This window comes from Heloderma suspectum, chromosome 11, assembly GCF_057233095.1.
Source record: "Heloderma suspectum isolate Gila_16-S chromosome 11, 16-S_ref, whole genome shotgun sequence".
In the NCBI taxonomy this organism is placed as follows: domain Eukaryota; kingdom Metazoa; phylum Chordata; class Lepidosauria; order Squamata; family Helodermatidae; genus Heloderma; species Heloderma suspectum.
The window spans coordinates 16,474,013-16,501,786 of record NC_139468.1 but is presented as its reverse complement, the minus strand read 5'-3'; the positions used below and the strand labels follow the sequence as shown (position 1 = coordinate 16,501,786).

The following is a 27,774-nucleotide window of genomic DNA, read 5'->3' as shown; positions in this document are numbered from 1 at the left end:
GTTGTGTCTTTCCAACATTGTGGGCCATAGCCAAGACAGGCAAAACAAGTGCTGAAGCACAAGAAGATAAGCTACTGTTTCCCAGTCACATACCATAAGCAAGTAAGGCAGGTTGAGAACAGACATGGTTGTTATCACAACTTCAAGCTCTCAGTTACCAGATTATCATCTCTGAAACATCTCAACACTCCTCACTTGGAACTGCAGCAGGAGGACTGCAAAAATAGTGCAACATGTCCGCCAGCTATAACTTGGTGTCCCCAGTATACATCTAAGTTTGTTAGCTGCATGTAACATTAACAAATTAGATGTCACTATCCATAGTGACCCCCTGGACTAAACACTGGGCTCACCGCAGGAAATTCAAAACATAAGCCCTCCAAACAAAGTTTTCCAGAGCTGGAGAGCCACAGGAGCAATCTTCGGGAGCTGCTTGGGCAACACATCCATTAGCGATCAGGACAAACAACAAAAGGTTACTGGCCAGGCATTCAGGAACTGAATCTGGGACACCTGGGTCCAAGGCCAGTGCCCTACCCATGGGGCTATCAAGAGGACAATTTAGGACCATCCAGCTAAACACCTAGAGATGCACCACAAGCAGCAAAGAATGGCTGGCCTTGACTCCAGTTGGTTCTAGCCTCCAGGGTAGCATTTGACTCAATCTACAATAGGGGAGGGTGAAAGGTAGATTGCGACCCACCGGTGGACCCCTGGCCAATTTACAGTGGACCATCTGGTGCCTGTTGATTGCTGGGATTCTTGCAAAACGTGCTAGACTAGATGGACCTTGGTCTGATCCAGCGAGGCACTTCTTGAATTCTTAAATCTGAGGGCATCCTCGAGATTACTTTACATAGATGAGTTAGATGTCAAGGATTAGGAGATCCTCAGTATACCCTTTCGCTTTGAAAATGTAACACACTTCTGTGAATCACTGTAAGACAGAGTGTCAACCCACCCCTTCATCTAGACAACAAGGCAAGCTGTCAACAGTTTGTTTCCTGGGCCTTCTGTGCTCTGATTCAAGCCTGAATGTCTTTTCTTCCTCTGTTCTTGAATTTTCACCACTCTTTGCTCCAGTTTCCTGTCTCCTACCAGTCATGGCCCATTCCTTAAGCCCAAGACGTGGCTTGCTGCCAAGGCAGACATTTTTGATTTGACATTGACTTGTCACCCAGTATCACAATTCAGCTCTCCCAACTGTTTGATCACTGAGTTTACTAATGTATGTTTCTACCTGTAACACCTGGGTGCAAGACAAGTTGCAGAAGTTTCAAAGACAGCCCTATCTTTGTCCCCAAATTGCTCACAATCTAAGTACTGAATGTTTATTTTACTTATGTACATATGTTTCTATTAATAATTATTTCATAGAATTTTTAAATAGTTACCCATTTAGATTTTTATCCTGTGCTTTCATGAAGGCTTGGGGTTATGGTTACAATAACCAATTATCAAACACCCCCCTCCTCCCAAAATTAGGATCTTTGGGTTGCAGAGCACAGTACATACTAAATCCCCAACTAAAACTCCATGAACAGCAGTCCAGAGTTCCCATAGTCTTCAAGTCTGTCTATTCCTGGCTCTGTGTCTCTCCCCAAAAAGGTTGCCTATCAAACTTGCCAACTACTCAGTGATTGCTCATCTGAACTGCACCACTGCAGGTGGCAAGGAGGGTCACATGGCTGAATGCTCTCAATTCTTCCCTCCTCCCAGTCAAGAACTTTCTACATATGGATAGCCTGCACATCAGAAGGCAGGCTAAGCTTCTTCCCTGACATGCTAGCTCTCTATGTTCAAGAAGATTTTTACACGGAGGGATGTTTAAACATATTGCACTGTCCACACCCACTGGCAGCCTGAAGTAGTACAGCTCATGAATAGCTGGACCATGTTCTATATATGGATGTTTACATTGGCTCTAAGACAGTCTTAGATTCTTTCATCGTAGCAGATGTTCAACTTACATTCGGAACCCAATTCATCATGCCAAGCTCAAATTCATCAAAATCATCTAGCCCAACTTTGTGGACTGTAAATCATTCTATTAAGAATGAAATAATCAGAGACCTATGAAAATAACAGAAGGGTACTGAAAAGCAGTTTAAAAAATGAGAATAAAGAGGAAGAAATTTGGGGAGCAGTCCACAACCAGTGAAGCCATGGAAGATTTCCCTACTGACTTGAGTATGTTGTGGATTAAAGCCTTTTATTTGCTGTTGTATGCGATTTTACAGATGGCCAAGCTTTGGGTTAGTAAACTTTAAGAAGGAACAGACAAAGGACTGACATACTGAATTCTTTACACAAAGCATTTGACAGACTTATCTTCCATGAATCACCACATCTGATGGTGGTGAAGTTAACTATGCATTTATCCAGGACTGGAGAGCTCTACTGAGAAGGTGGTGGTGGTGGAAAGGACAGATTGGCTAAGAAGTTTAGAATCATAGAATAGTAGGGATGTAAGGGGCCTGTAGGACCATTGAGTCCAACCCCCTGCTCAATGCAGGAATCCAAGTCAAAGCGTCCCTGACAGATGGCTGTCCAGCCTCATCTCGAATGCCTCTAGTGTGGGAGAGCCCACCACCTCCCTAGTTCATTGGTTCCATTGTCGTATTGCTCTAACAGTCAGGAAGTTCAGCCAGAATCTGGCTTCTTGTCACTTGAGCCCATGATTCTGTGTCCTGCATTCTGGGATGATCAAGAAGAGATCCTGGCCTTCCTCTCTGTGGCTACCTTGATGCTGAATTAAAATACTTTAGCTGTCTCTAGAGTCTTTGAAAGGTGGAACAGTAATCATACATTGGGAAATTAAAGAGAAATATAACTTCTGACTTGGAGATTTTTGTTAAAAAATACTAATGCATATGTTCAGAACCCAGGGTTAGATGAATTCTCAAATTTCTAAAGTGAAGCTTCCCTTCCTCAAGTAAATGCTACTGTACAGGTGGCCAGCCCTCCCATAACTCTACCTGAGTAAACAGACTCACATTCGTTCTCTGTAATTCTCACCCTACTAAAAGGGTCATTGCAATGGTTTGCAGTTTAATTGAGTATTTGATTTTGGTTTATATATGGTTAGAAACTGGGATATGTTACAACCACAGCAAAATACAAAGGTGTCCTGTCAGCCAGTAGGTAAGGACTAAACTATCAGCATTAGTGTTATCTATTTAAATTACATTTTCATTTGTACAGTCGTAAATTAATCTCCCAGTCGACTGCCTGCCTCAAGTAATCACAATTTGCATAGTAAAGGTTTAGTTAATAATACATTTTCAACCTGTTGTACATTAATAATTGTTTTTGAAACTGAAAATGTCAGTGTGCTGGTTTTGACATAATGCCAAACTATAGAATGCCATTATATGCACAAGCCTAGATGACTTCTCTGATCCAAAAATTCCCTCCTCCCTTCACATGCTATGATTCCCTGCCCCTTTTCGTGATTTGCAGGACAAGGGCAACAGCTTGCCAGTTTGGGTGAAACAGGCTCAGGCCAATCCTAGCACAACTCCATGGCAATAAAGATTCTGTGCTGTTATATGTCTGCAGAAAATGCACAGGATAAAATTGCCTTACTCCCTTTATTTGACACAAAAAAGCATAGGCAGCCATGTTGGTTTGTTAGAAAAAATTCATCCAAACTTCACTTCCAGATGTGTTGGATTACAACTCCCACACTGGCTGGGGATGGTGGGAGTTGCAGTCCTCCTGAAGAGGACCTCCCTGGATCCAGAGGTATGTGAGAACTATCGCCCCGTTGCTAATATCCCCTTTTGTGGCAAGGTGCTTGAGCACATGCTGGCTGGGTAGCTTCAGGCGTTCTTGGAGGAAAATGATTATCTGGACCCATTTCAGTCTGGCTTCAGGCCAGGGTACGGCACTGAAATGGCCTTCGTTGTGCTGACTGGTGACCTACTCTGGATGAAAGACAGGGGGAGTGCTACCCTGCTGATCCCTCCTGGATCTCTCCGCCGCTTTTAACACCATTGATCATGGTATCTTACTGGATCGGCTCTGCAAGGTGGGAACTGAGGGCACTGTGTTACAGTGGTTCTACTCCTATCTGCAGGCCTGATTCCAGAGAGTGGTATTGGGGAATTCCTGTTCTACCCCATAGCTATTAAGCTGTGGGGTGCCATAGGGTTCTATTCTATCTCCCATGCTGTTCAACATCTATATGAAGCCGTTGGGCGAGGTCACCAGGAGTTTGGGGGTGGGGTCACCAGCATACTGATGATGCTCAGCTCTACTTCTCCTTGTCATCAGATTCTGGTGAGGCGGTGAAGGTGCTGGACCAATGCCTGGAGGATGTAATGGGCTGGATGAGGGCCAATAAACTGAAGCTAAATCCTGACAAGACGGAAGCTCTGTGGACTGGTGGTTCCCGAGTCCGGGAATTGGGTAAGCAACCTGTCCTGGATGGGGCTGCACTCCCCCTGAAGGAGCAGGTGCGTAGCTTGGGAGTACTCCTAGATCCATTCTTGTCACTAGAGCCCCAGGTGAACTCTGTGGCCTGGAGTACTTGGGGCCAGCTTCGGCTAATCCACCAGCTGTGGCCTTTCCTGGACAGGGATAACCTAGCCACAGTACTCCATGCACTGGTAACTTCCCAATTACACTACTGCAATGCACTTTACGTGGGGCTGCCCTTGAAGATGACCTGGAAGTTGCAGCTAGTGCAAAATGCAGCAGCTAGACTGTTGGCTGGAACCGCTCATAAAGATCATGTAACACCAGTTTTAAAGGAACCGCACTGGCTGCCAATACATTTCTGGTCAGAATTCAATTCATTCATTTATTTATTTATTTATGCATGCATGCTGGAGCTCTCTGGGCGATTCACAAAATTTAAAACCAAACAGCACACAATAAAACAATTTAAAAAATATACAACATTAAAATCACAATATAACAATACAACCACAATAAAACCTAGCAGCAGTGCAGGAGTTTAAAATACAGATTTAAAATAGCAAAGCTAAAAGTTTAGAAAGCTAAAATGCTAAAATACCTGGGAAAATAAAAAGGTCTTCACCTGGCGCCAAAATGGAATACAATGTAGGTGCCAGGCGAACCTCACTAGGGAGCTCATTCCAGAGCCGGGGTGTCACAGCAGAAAAAGCCCTCCTCATAGTAGCCACCCGCCTCATTTCCTTTGGCAGGGGCTCACGGAGAAGGGCCGCTGACAATGATCTTAAGGTCCGGGCAGGCACATATGGGAGGAGGTGATCCTTCAGGTAACCTGGCCCCAAGCCGTTAAGGACTTTAAATGTTAATACCAGCACTTTGAATCGGGCCTGGAAATGGACTGGCAGCCAGTGCAGCTGAAAAAGTACTGGCGTAATTTGACCTTGCCAGTACTTCAATTCAAGGTCCTGGTGATGACATTTAAAACCTTAAGTGGCTTGGGACCTCGATATTTGAGGGAGCGCCTCTCCCTATATATATGCCTGCCCAAGGATTGAGATCTGTTGGAGGAGCCCTCCTCTATGTCCCATGAATGTGAGACATACACTATGGTGGGACGTGGGAGAGGGCCTTCTCTGCTGTGGCACCACCACGGTTGTGGAATACACAGTACTCTTGGTGGCCCGACTGGTGCAAATGCTGGTTTCTTTTTGGCACCAAGTTAAAACATGGCTTTTTACCAAAGCCTTTGAGGACTAAATGAATTCTCTAAAGTTGCACACTGTTTTAATTGTTTTATTGTTTTAGATTTTTTAATTGGTATTAGTTTGTTTAATGGTTTAACATGCTTTTAGCTGTTTAAATTATTTATTGTTTTATAGTGTTTAAACAGATTTTATCTGTATGCTGCTGAGATCTTAAAGATAGAGGGCAGGATGCAACTGTAAATTTTAAGTAGATAAAGTAGATAGAGTAAATAAATAAATAATAAATAAAGTCCAACACATCTAGAGGACACCAGGTTAGGGAAGGCTAGATTAGCCTCTCAAGATGCAAGAGTAATTGCAAGATGCATCCACAGCTATTCGGACAACATATAAATATAAATTGATGTTCCCCTATTTTTGAGAATATAAAATGAAGTGATTACTCAATTTTGTCTCAGTTCAATGATGTCTGCAAAACTCCTTCTGCATTCCAGCTCAAGATTGTTATAAACTGCAGACTTGAGCAACTACACTCTCCCAGCTTTCTCTTTCCACCTCCGCCCCACAACACCATTTTATTTAATGCCCTGCCTGATGAAGGGTTCTGAAAAATGCAAATGTTTGCTCACTGTTTTGTGACATTTTAGTTGGTCCTAATACAGGTATTGCCAAAGTGTGGCTTTTGAATTTTTCTTTTATTTGTGTTCTCTAAAGGCCTTTGCTTGAACGTTTTTGGCATGGTGAAATATTCTGCGTGCCCTTCTAGAGAAAAGCTGCTATCTGCTTAGTCTTGTCTGGATAACTACTGAAAGTTCAGTTACACTGTTGTTTTTTTTTAAAAAATTAAGCCAAAATTTTTGCCAATGAGAGATGGAAGTTGCATTCTTTTTCTTAAAGAATCATCTACTTGTGAGACAGTTGTAAGAACATACGTCTGCATTATTCGCTGGCAAGAACCCTGGATAAATTAAGAGATCTTGCGTTTCCTCATTTATTTCCAAAATATTGCAAGAACTTTCTTTGTTTTGACTAAAAGCCAGAGTCTTATTGTATCAAATGCTCTGACATTTCCCTGCCTCTCTTCAAATGTTCTGTACATGCCAGATGACAAGAAGCCAGTAGTTCAGTGGTAAAGACCACCTGCTTTGCATGCGGAAAGTCTCAGATTCAATCCCCAGCACCACCAGGTAGGACTAGGAAAGACTCCTCCTGCTTGAACCCCTGAAGAGCTGCTGTCATTCAGTGTTGACAATATTGGCTAGATGGACCAAGGGTCTGACTCAGAATAAGGCAGCTTTCAATGTTCATATGCTCTCAGTCATAGGCAGCAGGTTCTATAGGAAGCATGAGCCCCACCAATAGCTTTGACAAGATGTCTCAACTCCATCTATGGATGGTATACAGCAGAGCAAGGGAAAGATCTACAAATTCCATTGCCCACCTAATATATGCCCAACCCAGCCCCTCAATACCTGTTAATTTAGTGAAATTAGCTTCCACCTGGAACTCAGAGGGCTCCTTCACATGCAATTATTTTTTTACACAGCTATCCCACATAAAGCGAGCATGCAGTCTACAAGCAGTTGTCTTACATGCAAATGAGAAGTGCACAATGATGCACATTGCACTGGGAAGCTGTGGCCAATGGCTGCTTTCCACCATTGTGTGAAAGTGGCGAAATAAAAACACGTGCATTTGTCACACATGACAGCATTAGATGTGGTCAATCCAGAATTAATAGCCAATATTAACTGTTTCCTGTACCCTTAATATCCAAGATGAAGCTTTTTCTTTTCCCACCACAGGGGCTTTGAGCAACAGGAGGGAACTAGCAACAGCTCCTAACTGTGCGGGTTCCAAATGCAAGTTGAACATCTGCTACGATGAAAGAATCTAAGACTGTCTTAGAGCCAATGTAAACATCCATATATAGAACATGGTTCAGCTATTCATGAGCTGTACTACTTCAGGCTGCCAGTGGGTGTGGACAGTGCAATATGTTTAAACATCCCTCCGTGTAAAAGTCTTCTTGAACATAGAGAGCTAGCATGTCAGGGAAGAAGCTTAGCCTGCCTTCTGATGTGCAGGCTATCCATATGTAGAAAGTTCTTGACTGGGAGGAGGGAAGAATTGAGAGCATTCAGCCATGTGACCCTCCTTGCCACCTGCAGTGGTGCAGTCCAGATGAGCAATCACTGAGTAGTTGGCAAGTTTGATAGGCAACCTTTTTGGGGCGAGACACAGAGCCAGGAATAGACAGACTTGAAGACTATGGGGATTCTGGACTGCTGTTCATGGAGTTTTAGTTGGGGATTTAGTGTGTACTGTGCTTGGCAATAGTGGAGTGGGAAAGTCTTCAGCCCCATGACTAAGTCCCTATTAAAGTGGTCTCTGGGAATTCTCTCTCACACACATGTGCACATACACACATGTCTCTGTCAGCTCAAAGGTTCTATCTGAAACTATCCCTAGGTATGACCTTCAGCATTTCCCTGGTGCCTTAAATAATTTCAACACATCCACATGAAGTACAACTGGATTTTAACTATCCCTGTTTTTAGATGATTTATGTTTGATAGCTTAGAACTCAATTACACCTCCCACCCCCCATCAAAACCAATAATTTTTGTAAAGCCCTGCCCCATTCCTGGTAACTTAATTGCAGAAAGTACCATTACTATCCTACATTGTGGGAATTTACTGGTCTGTATATGGGACAGGAATTCAGGTTAGATTATCTCAGTGTCTGTACTAACTTAACTCCCTGAGCGAGACTTAGGAAAGAGCTGCCAAAAACAACAGGTCTGTTCATTGTCTCAGTGGCATGGAAAGATTCAGGATGGATTCTCCCATGTATTCAGCAATTCCAAAAAGTTCAGTTGTGCAAAATAATGCTAGATATCTCGTCAAACTTAATACAAAGTCAGAACATGCAAAAGCTGGCAAGCCCCAGCACTACCCACTGATATTGCATGTATCCTGACTACAGCAGGTACCTCTTGGCAGTCGTCCTTCTCATTGCAACTTATGAACCATTTACATTTACATGTAGAAAAATAAATCATATGTTACCCTGACATACACACTTGCACATTTTCTAGAACCCTCCTCAGGCCCCATCAGTGCAGAGGCACATCTCTGAAAGCTCACAAGTAGCAGAGTAAACCCGAGCTTGAACAGGAAACTGGTCAAAGCCATTATTTTTAGCCTCATAACAGAACCATTATGTAAAAGTCTTCACTGAAATGAAACACAAAACACATTCACAGTTACTTGTTCAGAACAATGGTTCAACTAAGAGTCCATGGGGTACAGACCCCAGGTTCTGCTTCTTCTCTTCAAAGTGGAACACAGGAAGATGTGCTATACTGAGCCAGACCCTTGGTCCATATAGACCAGTATTGTTGACACTATCAGCAGTGGCTCTCAGGGGTCTCAGGCAGGGAGTTTTTCCTGCCCTACCTGGAGATGCTGAGGATTGAACCTGGGCCCTTCTGCATGCAAAGAATGTGCTCTACCACCGAGTTATGGCTCCTCCCATTAAGTGCTTTCTTTCACTTTAGTGCTGCTGCACACATAATGCTCCTGGTTCCTTAACTATGGAAAATTGCATGTTTCTTAGCGCATAGCACCTCTCAACCAGCAAAACTCTGCCCCCCCCCCCCGCATCCACCATTCATTACAGTTACAGTTTATGTCAGCAACCAGAGTATAACTAGAGTTTTTCTTGACTGAGTTTTTGAAACCACTTTCAAATCCTGGTTAACAGTAAACCGTGGTAAACTTTAACCACATTTAAGGCTGGTGCCAACATAAGCCTTAACTATGATTAAGGCTAGCAGGGAGAGGAGGGGGAATTTGTGCCAGAGAAGAGGAGGGCACAATCCTGTGAACTGCTCCCGATCTCTTAACCATGGTTAAGTAACTGGGAGTGTTACATCTGCCCACAACAGAAATGTATCACAAGCATATTAAAAAGCATCATCTGGAAGGTTTGTGCATTTCTAAGCTTCTCTGTTCTCTCTGCATCAGCTGGCAAGCAGCCAGCAAATTAATAGCAAAGGAAGTGGGTTTTTTTTTAAAGGGTCAAAAGCAGCACATTAAGGTATTGGCAGGTTCTTGGGAGAGGCCTTAGTGATAGGATAGCAGTAGAGTGGGGTGTCCTGGAGGGGTCAGAAGCAGTGCAGAGTACAGCAAGCCTCTGCTAGTTTTGGGAGGGATGTAGCAGCTGTCCCTACCAGTGTGGGACTACAACCATGTGTTGACTGATTTAATTGCTCCACCACAAGAAATGTAGAACATGTTACTTGCTCCTCCCAGTGCTGCAAACCAGTGCTGTCATGATGAACTCTTTCCTTATGTGAACTTAAACATTTACTTGTCCCAACTCCCTACCATCAAGAGGATGAAGTCCTTATAAAAATATCTAAGGACTATCAGTAAATCCACCAAAAAAGAAAATGACGAAGATAAAACCCCAATGCATCACATGGGCAGCGACTTGAGAGAGATGCCAGAACTGGATCTGTTTCCCTTGCTGGGATTATTCCATGTGGATGTTCAACTCCAACATTACATTTTCCGTATGTAGGCCTCCAGGGGACTACTTTGAAGAACACAGCCATAGAGCAAAACATAACATTGACTGAGGCCTCAAGTGTATGTGCATGTGTGTGTACGCATGTGTGGACAAATGCACATGTAGCGAAGCACAGAGGCTTTGTTGTTGTTCAGTCGCTACTGTGAAATAATTTTGCATTCAGCTGGCAACCTCAGGGCTAGTCTCCAGATTTCACCAGCCACACAGAATGCCAGCTAAAATAACTTATATGGGGTAATGGTTTTCCCATACTGCAAGTGTAATGGGTGGTGGACTGCCAGAGACTCATGGAACCTGATGTTTTCCTGAACACTCTGGGGGATTTTCCAGTAGCCTGATGGGGCCCTTGTTTCCCTATAGAACTGTGAAATATGAAGGGCCATTGACATGATCGCTCCTGAGGGTCTTCTCCAGCCATCTTCAGTTTTGATCTTTAGACATCTGCTTAAGATCCACCTCTTTATGCAGGCTTTCCCTGAGGTGTGACCCAGTCAGTATAGTTATGAGTTTTATTGCCGACTAGTGATTATTTTATTGTATTTTTACTGTTACATTTTTTATGGCTATATTATTCTTGTTAACCCCTCTGATAGTTCACTGGAAAGCAGTACATAAACCTATGTAAATAAAATAAAATAAAATAAATAACAGGTGCTGCAAGTCACCTCACGCACCACAAGTAAAACGTCTGCATGCTACCACCAGACATGTCATCACTGTATGCAAGCCTAAACTGCAAAAGCGGCAGAGATACTGCCTCTTATGGGTCTACAGTGCAACTAGTAACAATTAATACAATTATTGTCTACAAACTGGGCTATTAGGCTCTTGCTCTTTATCTCCCAAATGTGGGGGGAAATGTAACAAGCAAGGCTGAGAACAAACGAACTATGTAAAAGCTTCTAATAAGAGTTACACAGAATAGGAGTTGTGATTGCAAAACCACCCTCTGAGCCAAACCCCAATAAGTCTGGAAGAATGGTAAGATTTCCAGACATCTCAAGTAACCTAGCCAATGGTTTCCAATACAGAACAGCCAGCACTGAGTAACTAAGCAGATGCACTAACACTTCAAGGGATCTTAAAACGCAAAATTAAACTCAATCAAATCAAGAAATATGCCAGATTGCACCCTGGAACTTCACATCACTTTTTACAGAGATGTTGCAGATTCCTTTTTCAGTCAGCACACATTAAGATTGTGATCATACGTACACTTTCTAGGAAGACAGCCAACTTGCAAGAGAAAAGAAAACCTTCTGTTGACATCACAGACCCTGTTGTAGGCCCCAACTAAACTGAAATAACTGATCAAGTTTATTGGCTTTAATGGTTGATTTATTGTAATATTTCTACCTCATGATATATCAAAGGTTTTCAAAATAAGCAGCTTACAAAATAAAATAAAGGAGTCAGAACATGAGGAAAAATTTTATTACGCCATTACTGCTTCACTAATTAATAACCTAAAAAATGGTGCAGAAGACGTGGTGGGTTGAATTACTTTGACAGAAAGATTTCTGTTGAAATTTTCATTTTGTTTCTCTTTCTCCTTTAAATTTATTGCTGATTTGCAAATAAATAAAAGGCTTGCTGCAACAACAACAAAAAGATTGCTGTTGAAATGTCCTATATAAGCAACCCAATCAGTTGCACTCACTGTGAGGGGTCCCTATGTTCCAACAAAGATCCTTTTGTGAATTTCAGCAGCTATGAGATCAACTGACGGCAGGCGAGGAAAGCAGAGAGGACAGAGACAGAGAAAGAAAGGTGGAGAGTAAAGAGTTTGATATTATGGCCCACTGCTGTGATAAGGCCCGAAGCTTGCTTAAATATATGGTTGTGAAAGGCTGGATTGAACAGTGAATTTAACAATCCTTGCTACTTTTACTTGAAAACATGTCAAACTGATTTCAGTTGAACTCACTTCCAAGTAAGTGTGCCAAGGATTGCAGTCTGTCAAGGCATTAATGCTTTTGCGCTTGAAACCCTTATTTCTTGTTGCCAAAACAATACTATTTTGCTCCTCCCTTATCTAGCTTTCATACTACGGTAGCAATGTACTTTAGTTTCATTCCTTGTAATAAGGGGACTGAATAAAGTGGGGAAAGTGTGAAGAAACCTTTTGCATTCTTTGTCTAAAACAGGGTAAATCCTTTCGGAGGAGGAAATCACGTTATGTGTCACTTTCACCAGCTGCTACACAAACTTGTTATGTTAGCTTTGCATCCAGACAACATATACAGAATTCTCTACATGTGATTGGGGAGAGAACTAATGCCCAAACCCAATTAATATTCCTGAATGAACACTGGCCAGAACTGGTCAGTTGACTATGCCAGTGAGTGGACTAAGGAAAGCTACTAGACAAAAGAGGTTAAAAAAAGGCTACAGGATACCTCTTCTCCCCCAATAATTGGGGGAAAGGCAAATCTAATGCAATTTTACAATTTCTATTTCTGGCCATGATTGGCTCATGCTTTACCTTGTCATTACAGACTATACACAGAGATTACCATCTTCATGATCTTTCATTTTCCACCTGCCACTTTACTTAGATTTGACACAGTGTATAGCCCCTAAGAATGTGAAAAGTTCCAGTAACTCACCTCTTATGGCTGACTCAATGTATGTATAAGCTTCTTTGTTGTTTTTTAATTCTAATGTAAGCCCAATAGAAAAGAACTCAGATCTTTAGAAGTGACTTACCAGTCCCTCATTATCTTCCGAGGTTCTCTGATAATGGGCTGCCAGGGCAATATAGTCCAGTGCCTGCTTATTACATTCAAAACACTTTAATCCGTGCCGAATCAGTCTCAATGGGTCCGTGTACAGGGGCAGAGCTGGCTGAGCATTTGTTGAGCTCCCAGTCCCGCTTCCTGGCGGAGCACAAGGCTTATGCGGAAGAGGGGGCAAACGCGTCATCTGAGATGTCGAAGAGCTTGTTGGAGAAGGTGAAAACATTTGGTCTAAGGAAATGGGTTTCATGAACAGCTGAGAACACTGCATGATAAAGCCTTTGCTCTTGTGATCCCTCGCATGTTTGAGCAAGCTACACTTGTTAAAGAAAAGCAGCGTTGCTGAACACTGAGTACACATGACTTCAATGTGGACGCTCCTCCTACTGTAATGTTGAGAGAGGCTTTTTTCTAAGGCAAACGAGTCACCACATTCCAGGCAACAGTACCCAGATGCCGGTAGGTGAATACTGCTGTCAAGAGGAGGGCTGAGGTTGGGGGTATATATTGGCACAGGATTGGCACCATGCAATACTTTGTTAAATGCCTCAACCACAAGAGGGGCAGCTTTCTTTATCTGGTGCACAAGCGGCACTGACATCTGTGTTAGCTGGGACTGACTGCGCCGCTGCACGGAAGATTTTGCAGCCACAGACGCAGCAACGCTGTGGGGAACCAAGTTGAGATTTGCCAGGTGCACAGCTTTCGGAAGGAGGCTGGCAGGGTTACACGGTTGTGCCACTGTACCCGGCTGTGGCTTCTTACTCAGCTGCTGCCCCACGATGCCTACTTTTATTGTCCCACTGCTGCTGTTGGTCAGCAGAGAGGCAGCAGGGATGCTGTTTACAGGAATGTCTGCAGTTATACTGTCGACTTGGGGGCTTGCTAGGTTTGCCTCTGGAGTGGCGGCTTTAGCAAAACCCTTGCATGACTCAGTTTCCACAGCTGTGCTTGGTTCTGGTGAGGGGAAGGATTTAATAAACTCTTCAGTTACTGAATTCTCAGCAGGCGATTCTTGAGGGGATCTGCCAAAGTCATCTGCTTCTGGCAGGATCCTTGTTACTGTTCTTTTGATTTCACCAGAAGAGGTTTTAATGGTCTTGATCCTGACTTTAGGAATGGCTGGGGGAGAGCCAGCTGCTACGGAAGGAGAGCCTTTGCTACTGCTGTCACTGCACACGCTCCGGGGAGACTCAGGCTGCTTATTGGCTTTCCTCACGATCTCAAGGGGGCTTCTTGGACTCTTTGGTGACTTTGGCATTTTGGGGCTTCCCTTAATGCCATCCTTAAAGGGGCCAGAAGGCTCTTTCGTCACATTTGCCTGCTCCTCCTTAGAGATACCTGCAACTTTCTTGGCCTGAAGGGCTACAAGCGCAGCGACGCAAGATGACAGCTTGGAGTGAGCAGGCTTGATACGCTGGCGAGGTGGGACGGATGAAGAGGAGAAGTTCATCTCAGCCACAGATCCTTTACTCTCTGCCACATTATTGCTATGGAAGTTGCCCAGTGGCAATCCTTCACCAAGAAAGCTGTTTGTGTCCACAAGATCCTTGCTGGATGCTTCGCGTTTCTCTGGGCTCTTGTCGTGTTCCCTCCTGCTTGTATCCACCCTACTTTCTTGCAGTCCATGCACATCTATCTTTGGATCTCTTTTACAGTATTGATCAAACATACTTAACTCTGGTTCTGGTAGCTTCTTACTAAGGAGATCTAGCAGCGATGGCCCAGTTGACATAAACCTACTGAACTCTGGTTCTGGCAGGGTCCTGCTAAGCAGATCTAGCACAGATGACCCAGTTGGAATATACATTGGATGTGGTGGGAAATAAGGAGTTTGAGCATGTTTAGGTTTATCTACAATACTGTTCTCTTTGAGCGCATCCTCCGGCTCAGGGCTGGAGATGGGGCTGAACTGACTGAACGTTGGTAAAGGCTCCGACTTTGACTGTTCCAACTTTTCAGGATAGTTCCTTAAGCCATCACCATTGATGAATGCAGAATCAAATTTTCCATAATTGTGAGTCTCTAGGGGCAGATCAGACCCACGGAACCCATTGTGCAACAGGCCTGGCCCTAGGTGGTTGCCTTCCTTTTCTGCCTCAAATGACTCTTGACGACATGTGTTCTTCACAATGACGCTCACAACTGGAACATCAGAAGCTGGTGCTGCATGGGACAAGGATGTGTTTTCGTCAATACAAATCCCTGACTGCTTGAGATGGTTTTCATTTTCCTCACCAGCTGTCTGAATGGCTTCCTTGGCATCGAGGCTGGTCGGGTCAGGAATGTCAAAAGCAGCCAGCAAGTCATCAAAGTCTGGAGTTTTCATGTCCCCCATGATGAAAACTACAAAGCAAAAACACAGTATCAGAAACATTGCCTCTGTGAGTTTTACTTACTTGTCTTTCTATAAACATACAAATGTGAGTTCTAGCAACTGACACTAGGTGTAGTAATTCCTACACCCAGGATGCAGAACCTCAGCCTTGGGTGCCAAATCCAGCTGTCCTGGGCTCCCCAGATGATCATGCCCCTTCCACTGGCCCCACCCCTTTCTCCTAGCTCCACCCCTTTCCCCCAGTCACCTATAGTTTGGTGGCTTCTCGGCTTTTGTGCAGTATTTTCCCTATTCTAGAAGGTTGACATACCTCTCCTAGGGATAAGTTACAGGCAGTAAGATCTTTAAGCTAAAATATGCTGATATTTTCATCCAGCCCCTTTTGCCTTCAGCCCCACCCACCACTAGAATGCGTCCCCTTCTCCAAGAGCTTCTCCAAAATGGAATTTGGCCCTGAGGCTGAAAGAGGTTCAACACCCCCTACACTCTAGGATTTCAGCTGGTTTGCAAGCAAACTAACCATCTACACTTTCTAACAGGAAAATTAAAGGCATTATCTTTGCAAGGAGACCAGACCAATTTCAGTCTGTCTGAGGCATTGTGTGCCCTTTTCTACACACCACATACAGCTGCAACAGAGAGCCTGTTTTTCTCCCCTCAGACCTTGATACTGTATAGTACAAAACAAACAAACAAAATTGAATGAAAATCCAGAGATGTGAGAAACATGAAGATGTTTATCATTATTCTTTCTAATACGCACTGGACAACCAAATTTGCTATCAGTTTGGCAGCAAACCGGGGCCACCCACAGATAAGGTAGTGGTTGATGCACGCTCAGGTGGATTCTCCGGGGTATAGAGAAATATCTTTTTTTATACATTAAAATTAAAAGAAAGCCTAACCTCCCCCCCCCCCACCCCGGATCATGAGGACTACAGCATGCAGGAGCCACAGAACATTTGAGAGGTTCAGTTGGAAGGGTTTTTTTTTTTAAATTGTGGCATAATCTTTTACAGACTAGAATTCACTTCATCAGATGCAGTGTGCTTCAGTCCACTAAAGCTTATACCACCATAAATCTACTTAGTCTTTAAGGTGCCATAAGACTCTTTAATGTTTTTACTGTGACAAGGCTAACACCTGTTAACAGCTTATAGTATCCTGGTTGGAGGGAATGCATGCCGTGAGGTTAAAAAGCTCTCCTCCCTGCACCTTACAATGTGGTTTTAGTAGAGAAGGAAAAGGGATTCCTTTCTCCACATGCCTCCCTCTCTCTCATGCATGTGTGCGCGTGCGCGCACACACACACACACTACATTACTGCAATAAAGTGCTCAAGTTCAGAACCAATAGTCCTTTAATTTTATACCACAATGGGAGAAAGTTTCAGGAGACAGTGGGAAAGAAGGTGTGCCTTTTCTTACCCCCTGAGCCCTGAACAGCACTACAAGTCTCTTTTCCAGACTGGCTGGATACCTGAACAGAAGCATTCCTATCAGGGGATACCCTGCAATACTTTTGTTGTGAGCCCCCTCTGTTCCAAAATATAATGAACATATCTGCATTTTTTGCACTCTTCGTTTTTCCTCCATTTTCTTGTGTGTCATTATTGGGTGCTGCCCTTCTTCTTCATTGTTGTTGTTGCTACATTTCTTGCAACAGCTTGGGCTAAGCCAAGAAGGTAAGGAACTAAAGTGTGGTGTACACTGATTATTCACAGTTGGTCGACAGCCACTGGGGAAACACTGCCAAAATATGCATTAGAGCATTCCTCTCCTGGCTGATAGAAAGGTATAAGGTGATGCCTCTTTGTTACCTCACATATCTCTGAGCTGCACACACAGGGCTTGTGTAATGGAAGAATTCTTTTGCTCTAAATTGCGCAAAGGTCATAAAGAGCCAAGTCCAGTCTCTGCTATGTTCCTAAAGGAGCTGTCAAGTATGGCAGCACAGACAGCAATGGGGCAACTTTTCCATTCTTGTGTTGCAAAAGTCAAAAGCCACTGGTGCTGCAGAAGCTGCAACATTAGACTTAGGGCCTAACTATACATGATGCTGGCAACATGATTAGCAATAATGTAGTTGTTTTTTAAACAATTAAACACCATTGGAGCCAATGGGAGTGCCCCCCCCCCCCATGATAATTGCCGTAGGGATGGGGGTGGGAAAACAGTTTAAACTGAGATTGCAGATTAGGGGGAAGACTTAAACCTCATCACATACTATGGTGCAATGAGTATTGCTTTCCCTTTGTATGCCTGGTATTGTTATATTTAATTGACATTATTGCTAATCATGAAGTTAGCATCACATGTTTAAACAGGCCTTTATGCCAGGGGTGGGCAGAAGGTAGATCTCCTGATGTTTTGGATTTCAACCTCCAGAAGCTCCTGCCAACATGGCCAATAATGCTGGGAGTCGAAGTCCAAAACATCTGGAGACCTACTTTCTGCCCACCCACTGTCTTATGCTGTGTAATATATTAGAAGGGCTCCTACAGGCAGCATCCTGTACTCCCTTCCCTTGACAACCATATCAATTCAAATGCTCCTATGGGAACTTCAGCCACCACAGAATGAGAAGCATTGTCTTCAAATAATCATGCCTTTATTTTAGTATAGTGACTGACAACCCAATTGGTAAAGACAGATACTTGTTTCATGTAAACTCTGCCTTTATTCCACAGAGCTCAGGCTGGTGCACATGGGGATTATCCTATTTAATCTTCACAAAGAGCATGTAAAATAGCTCAGGTTAGGGAAGACTGATTGGCCAAGGACATATTGCCAGTTTCATGATTGAGCAGGGACTTGAATCCTGGTTTCCCCACTTCCATGTTGACATCTTATCCATTTCACTGCATAAACTGCTGAACTAGCAAGAATGGACCCAAGATGATCCACATTCAAGAGAAATCTGTTTCCTGGAGAGACAACAGCAGGGAGACTTCAATAAATAATCAAATCTTACAAGAAGGAGGCAAAAGGCACAGGCTAGGCTCAGCGAATCTCTAGAGCCAAATAATATTTCTGGTGTTTTCCCCAGAGCATTCTAAGAAACCATTTAATATTAAACAAATAATTATATACTGAACACCCTGGGCAGCCAGGTGAAGATTAAATTTAGGTATGGAAGTCCCAGTTTTGCAACCCTTAATCATACAATGACATAGGGAATTTTGCCTAGCAGAGATGACTCATACAAAACAATAAAATGGTTTCTCCACAAGATTTACTTTTTTTAAGGTTAATTTGTGTTGAGTACCCATGTTGGAAGCCTTGATGTATGAAAAATGTCCTAGCTCAAGTTGTGCTGTGAACTTGACAGAGGTAACATTTCTTCACAAGATCTGGATGCATATACATATCTACCACAAGGTGACTGTAAAAAAGGATAACCTTGTGATGGGAAAAGTGACAAGATTTTTCTTCCATGAATTTACCATTACAGACTTTAAGATGCACAGAAGTGAGCGTCAGTCTTTGAACTGGCAGTGGGTGGGAAAGGCTATGGCCAATTCAAACTATCTGTGGTTTTCAATACAGCTTGGAGATCAAGCACAAATCTTAGTTTGATGATTCAGATGTCACAGCAAATAATGGTTGTGCTAAACAGTAAATGGAAAGTAAACTCACTTGTTGGAGTGGAAGAAGGTCTTGTTCCCAAGTCTCTAAACCATGGTTTGCAGGATTGACTGAACTGGGCCTGTATAACCACGCACATTTTTACTTAGTTGTAAACTTTTGTTATATTTAAGAACTGCCTTGGATGGGTAAGACTGAAGCTCTATTCAGCATTCTGTCTCCATCAGTAGCTAACCAGCGACCTCTTGGAAACTCAAAAGCAACAGCATGATGGTGACAACCACCCATTGTTATTTGTCCCAGCATCTGAGAAGTATAATAGCACAAAATGGTAAGCCAGGATTCTGGACAATCCTGGCTTACTGTGAATGAGCTACATGTTGGTGCACGCATCCCAATCGCTACCACTTGGCTCCTCCTGCTAGCGCGAGCAGCTAAACAAACTGGAAATGGTTTGTTTAGCATGTTGTCCAAATCTGGGATTCTCGTCTTTTGCCCCCAAACAAGCCAGAATTCATACACCAAGATCCTAGCTTGTAAAGATAGCAACAAGCTAGGAATCCAGGTTTAGATGACATGCTAAACAAACTATTTCTGGTTTGTTTAGACAATTGTAATAGCAGGAGGAGCCAACTGGGAGCAAACAGGCTGCAGGAGGAGCCATCTGGGAGCAAATGGACTACACACAACTTATTCATGGTTAAGTACAGTATCCAGGTTTAGTATTCTGTGCAAACATGGCCTTTGGGATACTGAAGCTGAAGCTCAAATATTTTGGCCACCTAATGCAAAGAGAAAACTCACTGGAAAAGACCCTGATGCTAGGAAAGATTGAAGGCAAAAGGAGAAGGGGACAGCAGAGGATGAGATGGCTAGATAGCATCACCGATGCAATGAATATGAACTTGAGCACACGCCGGGAGAGAGCAGAGGACAGGAAGGCCTGGCATGCTATGGTCCATGGGGTCACAAAGAGTCAGACATGACTTAACGACTGAACAACAATGACTAGTCCAATTTGTCAAAGCTAACAATAATGGTTGGTCTATGTAAATTTGTCTGATACTTCTTTAAAGCCATCTATATTACTGGTCATCACTCCATCTTGTGGCAATTAATTCCGTAAGGTCATCATGCACTGAATTAAGTAGTATTAATTATCAAACTAAGTAACAAATCAGAGCATTTTACATGCAGCCTCCCATCCAGTCAATGACCCAGCTAAGTCCTGTTTACCAATAAAACCAGAATATGCATTAAGAGCAGACTCCATTATTTCTTTTGTCTTGAACACACTGGCGCTAAATTGTTCCTCTCATGTTTTGAGAGAGCACCATCTCTCTCTATGCACTCCTCTTTATTATATTTGTAACTGAAATTTGTTGGTTTTGTTATGGTTTTGTTTATTCTGTTAAAACTCACAATAAAAAACTGATGTCTGCGCGTGTGCGCACGTGCGTAATTGTTTCTATTCTGCTTTTCCTTTAATTGCCTTTTTTCTAAACTGAAAAGCCTCAGCTTCTTTTGACTTTTCCTCATAGGGATTAGCATTTTACAGTGCAAGCCTATGCACAATTACTTGGGAGTAAGTCTCATTGATCTCAATGGGCCTTACTTCTGAGTAGACATGCATAGGATTGCACGCACGCATCCCATAGTTGTCCTTTTCTATACACTCTCCAGCTTTATCATACCAATTCTGAGTTTGGGAAAACAGAAATGTGTCTACAGTATTCTCAGCGTGGCTACAATATAGAATCTATAGTGGAAACGTATCATATTGCCAATTTACATCAATATCAGAGATGTATATAATGGTGATATTATATGCTTCCATATGGAATACTCAAACTCAAACTAATCTATGTAACTCTATCCAGTACCACCCTCTTCTTGATAGGTGCATTTTTCCTGCTGAAGTCTGAGGATTACAGTATCCTCTACCAATATACTGCTGGGCTACAACTGTATCACTCTGTAACAAGAACTTTCAGACATCAAAAAGCCATCCTGGGCTACCTAAACCCTACCTGAGGGATGGGCTTTCGTCATTCCTCATCATGTTTTATATACTGGACAGTGGCTTGTTTTTAGGTGCTTAAAGAAAAGTTGTTGATGATGATATTGTGATCCAGCAGATGAGGGCTGAACTGGAACACAGGAGACTGCCTCATGCTAAGTAAGACTACTGATCCTTCTAGCTCAGCACTGTATATGCTGACTGGCAGCAGCTCTCCAGGGTTTCAAACGGGGGTCTTTCCCAGTCCTCCCTGGAGTTGTGCCCCTTCCCCAACTGGGTTCATATCTGTGCTCTGCCATGACTGCCTTCTCAAACAGTTCCATACATTCAGTTTTAGTCCCCACTGTCACACAGTAACTTTTGTCGGACTATACTTGAGACAGAAGACAAAGACAAGTTTTAGGCAAAGTAAGTCGGCAGGAAACCAAAACCAGCATCCCAACTCCCTATATGCATTAACCATTTAGTAGCTTTCAAGCAGTTATTTTCCCCTTCATACAGTAGGTTTGAACTAACGGCTGTTGCTTATTCCAACACTCCCATCTACCAAATGACAGTGATCTCAGGAGGTTATTGCGAAGTTGAACAGAGATAAGGACTGCACAATAATATTGTAATTTACAAAAAGTAAAAATCAATAACCTGTTGATCTAATGAGGTCAGACACAACTTCCCTCCACAAAGCCTAACAAATATGGAAGTTACAGGTCATTTCGAATACTGGTGCAGTGTGTTGGAATAACCTGTCCAATGATTTAAATTCTCTCACAGATTTAACTGACTATTCACCTCTGAAACTGTTTGCATTCAAAGAATCTTAATGCTGGGGGGGGGGGGAGACATTCACAGGCATTTAATACCTTCACTATAAATGAAAGGAAAGTGCCAAGGATGAAGATGATACAGAAATACTGCAACAACTTTTCCCATTAACAGTGATCATCTTCACTCACTATCACAGTTTGCCAAATTTTCCCCGCAATAATCAAGTCAACCAGAAGGATAGAAAAAAGTATAAAATAGCAAATCATATCCAGAGGGCAAGCTGAAGATACAAAAAATGCCACCATGTGGTGGACCCAATTTTGCCCGTGGAGTACATATTTATCAGCAGAAGCTTGAAAGGAACAGTCCAAGGATAAAGTCACAGACTGAACAAACATTTCCTGGCAAAAAGTGTCGCTGATCTATTTTTAAAAGCTAAATTCATAAGTAGCAACCAGTATCCTAAATACATGTAACTAAACTGAGCCCAAGCTCTTCTCTGTTACCCTTGCCCCATCTTCCTCTCTTCCCTCTGCTGCCTCTTCTGTGTCTAATTGGGGTGTGTAAACCCCTCAGGGCAGAGACCTCTCTTATTGTTGCACTGGAAAGTGCACTGCACTCTGATGGTGCTACATAAATAATAGTATTACCTCTTAGATCCTTATGTCAGTGTCTCTCAAATGTTAGGAAGTTACACATCCTTTCTAAACTTACCAAATGTTTGGGACCTCCCCCAGCTCCCCACCACTCTGAAAGCCTCAATAGGTATACCTGCTCAGTTCCTCCCCGCTCCTGTGACAGTCTCCACCTAGGCTCTTTTCTTTCCACAATTTAGAATTCCACGTTTCAGGAATCACTGAGCCTTTGCCTACTGCCAGTAAAAAGTGCAAAATTGTTTACACATTACTCACCCCTTGCTGGAATCTTCCACTGCCCCCCACCAAACTCCCCAGTTAAGAAGCACTGCTTTATGGAGAGAATGAACTTGCCAACATATACAATATGGTTTTCCGGTATTATTGGTATCGACACACGAAACATTCTTTTTCCGCTCTTGACAAATGGATACATCTATAAACTATGTGGCATAATCATTCAGCTGCACCATGGCCCCTTTTAAAAAGAAAAAATGTCAAATTGCCAAACAATATCTATAAGAACAAACTCCATTTTAGCAAGAGATATTAAAGCTTTTAACCCCAGCCACGTCACATGATAATAAATCCCACAAACTTCAGCGGGACTTACCGACACAGTATGTTTGTATTGAGGTTATTCTTCATGACAATTATTCTAGGCCCATTTTTACACCAAGGGCATGTTCTGAAGACAATGATACAGCCAGCATGCGGTAGCTACGCACATCTGTGTCTGGTCAGTATCTGGATGAGTGATAGTCACCCTGGGAACCTGATGGACACCACCTTTAGCTCCGTAGAAGAAAAGCGGCATATAAACGTAATAACAAACTGCAGCTGCAATCCTATGCACACTTACGTGGGAGTAAGCCCCACTGAACATGGTGGGGCTTACCTCAAAGTAAACGTGCATAGGATTGTGCTGTAAGGTGGTGTGCTGGTGTTGGTAAAAATCATGAGTTCCCAATTCAAATCTCAGCTCAGTCATAGGTGATCCCAAGACACTCCAATATGTCTCAGTTTCACCCACACCCCATCTGTAATATGGGGATAATATTAACCTATCTAAAACAGCCTTATAATAGCCCTGTATATGCTTTTTGTTCTGAGAAAAAAGTAGCAAATTACCATAAACATGTTCATTCATAAGTTCTAAAAACTGGAACTTATGTATTAAGCTGTATTATGTATTACATATTATGTCGACTAGACTTTATATATGTTTAGCGTTGGCCTCCAAACATGAGACCTGACCGGGGAAATGAGAGAACCAGGCTACATTACAGTTGCTATGGGGTTTGGCACCCCCAAAGAATTTTCTGAAAGGTTTACCAGCACTCACCATGTGAATTAGGCCCATAATGCAGTAGGTTTCCCTGTTCATGTCACTGGTGGCTGCAGACAGAACTCACTGACTCGGTTCACATGATTACCACAGCTTAAACAACCCATGGTGGCTTGTTTAAGCCATGGCGTGTGCCGGGTGCCATTTGCGTAATTACCTGCCCAAACACGGTTTGTCATGTCATCCAAACCTGGGCAGCATGGCTCATTTGAGGGGGAAACAACACTCAAATAACCCAACAGGCCATGGTTTATTTGAGGGTTGTTTCCCCCTCAAACAACCCATGCTGTCCAGGTTCAGATGACATGACAAGCTGTGCCCAGGTGGGTAATTATGCAAATGGTGCCTGGCACACTGTGGCTTGTTTAAGCTGTGGTAATTGTGCAAACCGGGCCAGTATGAGATGGCCTCTATTACCCTGACAGGTGCTCATAAATCTTACACGTTAGGAGGTGAGAAATGCAGTCTGGCCAGAAGGAGGTAAAGGTAAGTAGCTATATTGAAGTTTATGGCACCATGGCAGAAGGAAAAAGAGTAACATTTGATAAAAAAGATAATTCTAAAGAAGAAGTAGGCTGAGAAGAGCAAGAGACTAAAGTGGCCAGCTCTGCCGGGGTGCCCTGCTTAGAGCTGGAATTTAGGACTGAGTAGACAATCCTTTGCCAAATCTATGCAAAGTCAGCAGAGATTATGTTTTTATGTGTATGTGAAGTGTGCACACTTGACAAACACATGGCTTAAACAGGTATATGTGCCAAGATCAAGAACAGCATTCTGTTCCCACAGCAGGCAACCAGATGCCTCCGGTAAGACCACAAGCAGGACATGAGTGCAACAGTATCCTCCCATTGGATTCCCCAGCAACTGGTATTGAGAGGTGACGATAACGGAACCATCATGACTAGTAACCATGGACAGCCCTAGCCTCCATGGATTGGTTGTGGCACCTTGCTCACAAGTACGCCCAGCAGCAGAAAAGCGTTTCGCTGCTGCCTCATCTTCAAAGCGGCTCCCAATTTCTCCAATACAAATAGAAAAAAGGGTGCAAGGGAAGGGTGTCATCCTTCTCAGGTGGTGGGAAAGAAATCCCTCAAAGTACACTGGAAGTGAAGAGATATGTGCCGCCTGCCAAAGGCGGCGGCGGCGGCGGCGGCGGCGGCGGCGGCGGCGGGGGGGGGGGGGGCGTTCCGTCTGGCTGTCCAGAGGGATGCAACTGCCCCTCTGTCTGCCCGCCTGCCTCCATTCCCTGAACTGGTCACCAGCACAAGCGCTGCACCTCGCCTGACCTCTGGGCCATGTCAGCGAAGCGGAGGCTGCGGCTGCATGGGGGCGTTTCGCAGCAGAGGCGCGCGCCCGCTCGCCTGGGCAACGCCAGGGCCGCTTTCCAGCCTTCCTGCCCCTCTCACCTGAGCAGAGAAGATTCTGCCCGCTCCCTCATGGAGGGGATAGGGTGGGATAGCTTCTGCCCACTCCCTTATGGACCCCTGGCCAGCCTTGTGCATCGGCAACGCATCCTGTCGATGGGTGGGCTGAGAAAGAGCTGGGGAGGCGGCAAAACACAGACATTCTGTCTGGGCGTTCAAGCCGGCGAGGAGGGCGCTGCGGGGAGCGGGAATGCAGGGGGGTCGCCTGTGTCTGGCGCAGGTTGCTCCGTCGGCCTCTCTCCCTCTCCCGCGGGGGACAGTGGTGGGCAGAGATGTGGGTCTGTCCCGTGGGGGGAGGCCCTGGCGCGCAGGCAGGCGGGCAGGCGGGCGGGCAGGCGGGCATCCTCCCTCCCTCCCATAAGCACCTGGGGAGCGGGGAGGAATTCTGCCGGGACGAGGCGCGGTGCGGTGCGGAGCCTCTGCTTCCCGGGCCGCCGTTCTCGTGCGCTCGGTCTGCCTGCCGACTGCCAGCCCGCCAGCCTCGGGGAGCCTCCGCAGGCCCGTGCCAGGCAAAGGCGGCGACGGCCGCATTAGGCCGAGCGCGGGAAGGACACCCCGTCGCGCCCCCGAAGCCAACCCCGGCCGCTCTCGCCCCTTCTGCCCCCGGCCGCGCTTACCGACGCCGTCAGCTCCCTTGTGGGGTCCGCCGCCCACCCGGGCCCGAACAGGCCTCACCCAGCGCCGGGCAGCGACCGCCTCAACATGGCGGCGGCGGCGGCGGGAGGGGCCGAGAACGGGGCGGGGCCTGCGAGGCCAGGCCGAGCCCGGGCGTCGCTCGGCAGCCGCCGCGGCCGGGGCTCGTCGTCGGCCGCGGCGGCGGCAGCTGCCTCAGGGACGCTGTGAGGAGGGGGCGACACCCCCCCAGGCAAGCCTCGGGACGGAACCCTTGAGGGGGAAGGAAAGGGACGCCCCCTCCCCACAGTCTCCGCCCCCGCCTCCAGCACTGACCCTCAGCTCCCCACAGCCCCTCCCCACAGAGCCCCTCTTTCAGACCTGGTCGCCCCCTCCTGTCGTTTTCACCGCCCCCCCCTCATTTGGAACAATTACCCCTTATTCCAGCAACGCTGCAATTAGACCCTGCTTTTTAATGTTTATTTTTTTCATTAGATCTCAATACATGGATTTGTATATATATCCATAGCAATAAATATGTATGAAATGCGTATATATGGAAATCCAACTTTCTAGCGATTATACATAAGCTTCAACAAAAGCGCGCCAGATTTCCAGTCACAGCTTTCTGGTGGTGGTGGTGGCGGCGGTGGTGGTGGTAGTGGTAGTATTAACGTTAAATACATAATAATAAACATCAAAGGGCACTGACAGAAAGGAATTAATGTAGTTGTTTGTTAGGCAGAATAATATTTGTGACCTGTCCTTAAAATAATAAAAAGACACATCCCTGGGGGCGCTTACAAATATCGAATAAAATATCTTTTAAACCTGCAATCCTTCACCCACTTACCTGGGAGTAAGCCCTGCTGAACTCAAAGGAACTTACTCCTGAATAGACATATATAGGCCTGCACTGTAAAAGTATTAATTTATATTTATATCCTACCATTCTTCTACAGGGTTCAGGATGGCTGGCATATATCATTTGCCCCCCTTGGATCCCCTGGACACCCCCGTGAGGTAGGTTAGGTTAAAAGATGGGGGAAGGATATTAATTTATTTGTTACATTTATATCCTGCTTTTTCCTCTAAAAAGCTTAAGATGGCTTACATGGTCCTCCTTTTCTCCATTTTATCTTCACAAGAACCATGTGAGATAGGTTAGGCTGAGTCGGTGAGTGGCCCAAAGTCACCCGGTGAGTTTCATGGCTGAGGGGGGATTTGAACCTGGGACTTCCAAGACCTAGTCCTAACGCTCTAACCTCCATACCACACTGATAGAGCGCACGAGGTGGGGGGACTTGGCATGTTGCCTGCTGCCAACGCGCACACTGGGGCTGCCTTCCACTGGCTGTTTGTTTGATGGCTGAGTGAAGGGGTCCTGTCTGTATAGGGTGCATGGTTGTGTGTGTGGTGTGGGGTGGCCTCCACAATGTGATCCCAGGACCCCCTCACACATTCTTTCAACCCAGTGAACTTCATGGCTGAATAGGAATTTGAACTTGGGCCTCCCCACTTAATAAGTCAGATCAGCGTAAAAACCAACTTCGTGATAAAAAAAATCCTGCCGGTTTAAGACCAGAGTGTCATGTTGGCTCAAGCTCCCCAAAGCCAGGAAATTGAAAACTAAGGCTGATACCTTATCAACAGACATGCTCTGTGATCAGTAATGATGTTGTGCAATGGCCCAAATTGTGCTTACCCTTCATGCACCTTTCAGGCTCAAGTACAGATGGGAATACCTGGGGCCAGCAAAGATGCCCACGTTGTCCTGATCCTGTATTGCCTCATGAAGCATTGCAGTTTTACTGTATTGCTAGACGAATCCTTCTGTGAGATCCATGCCTCTTTGCTGCTTACATTGGTGGCTTGTCAGATGGGTTAAAGGGGTGGGGTGGGGGGCTCTCCCAGCACCCTTTACCATTCTTATGCTGGCTTAGTAGAGACGAGGTTTTTGTGTGGCACTACACTGAACGATTCTCTTAAGTTCAAAGGTTATAAGCCATAGAATGGCTGTGTACTCCCAAGGTGCACAATTAACTCCGGTTGTTAGATGTTTTTATGATGTGTTATTGTT

General features: G+C 44.6%; 1 protein-coding gene across 3 annotated transcripts in view; it reads right to left on the bottom strand.

Moving 5' to 3' along the window:
* Positions 1–25,783, bottom strand: part of ZNF592 (zinc finger protein 592) — a 46,566-nt gene extending 20,783 nt beyond the window's left edge. For 2 of the 3 annotated variants that reach the window (XM_084816955.1, XM_084816956.1), the window contains exons 1-2: positions 18,942–19,130; positions 12,937–15,311 (exon numbers count right to left, since the gene is read on the bottom strand). In XM_084816955.1, the coding sequence (XP_084673081.1) occupies positions 12,937–15,311; positions 18,942–19,029 (2,463 nt within the window). In that variant the 5' untranslated portion in view covers positions 19,030–19,130. Of the gene's footprint in view, positions 1–12,936; positions 15,312–18,941; positions 19,131–25,699 lie in introns of those variants that run through there. The other variant, XM_084816957.1, reaches the window with a different exon arrangement.
* Positions 25,784–27,774: the final 1,991 nt, after the last annotated feature.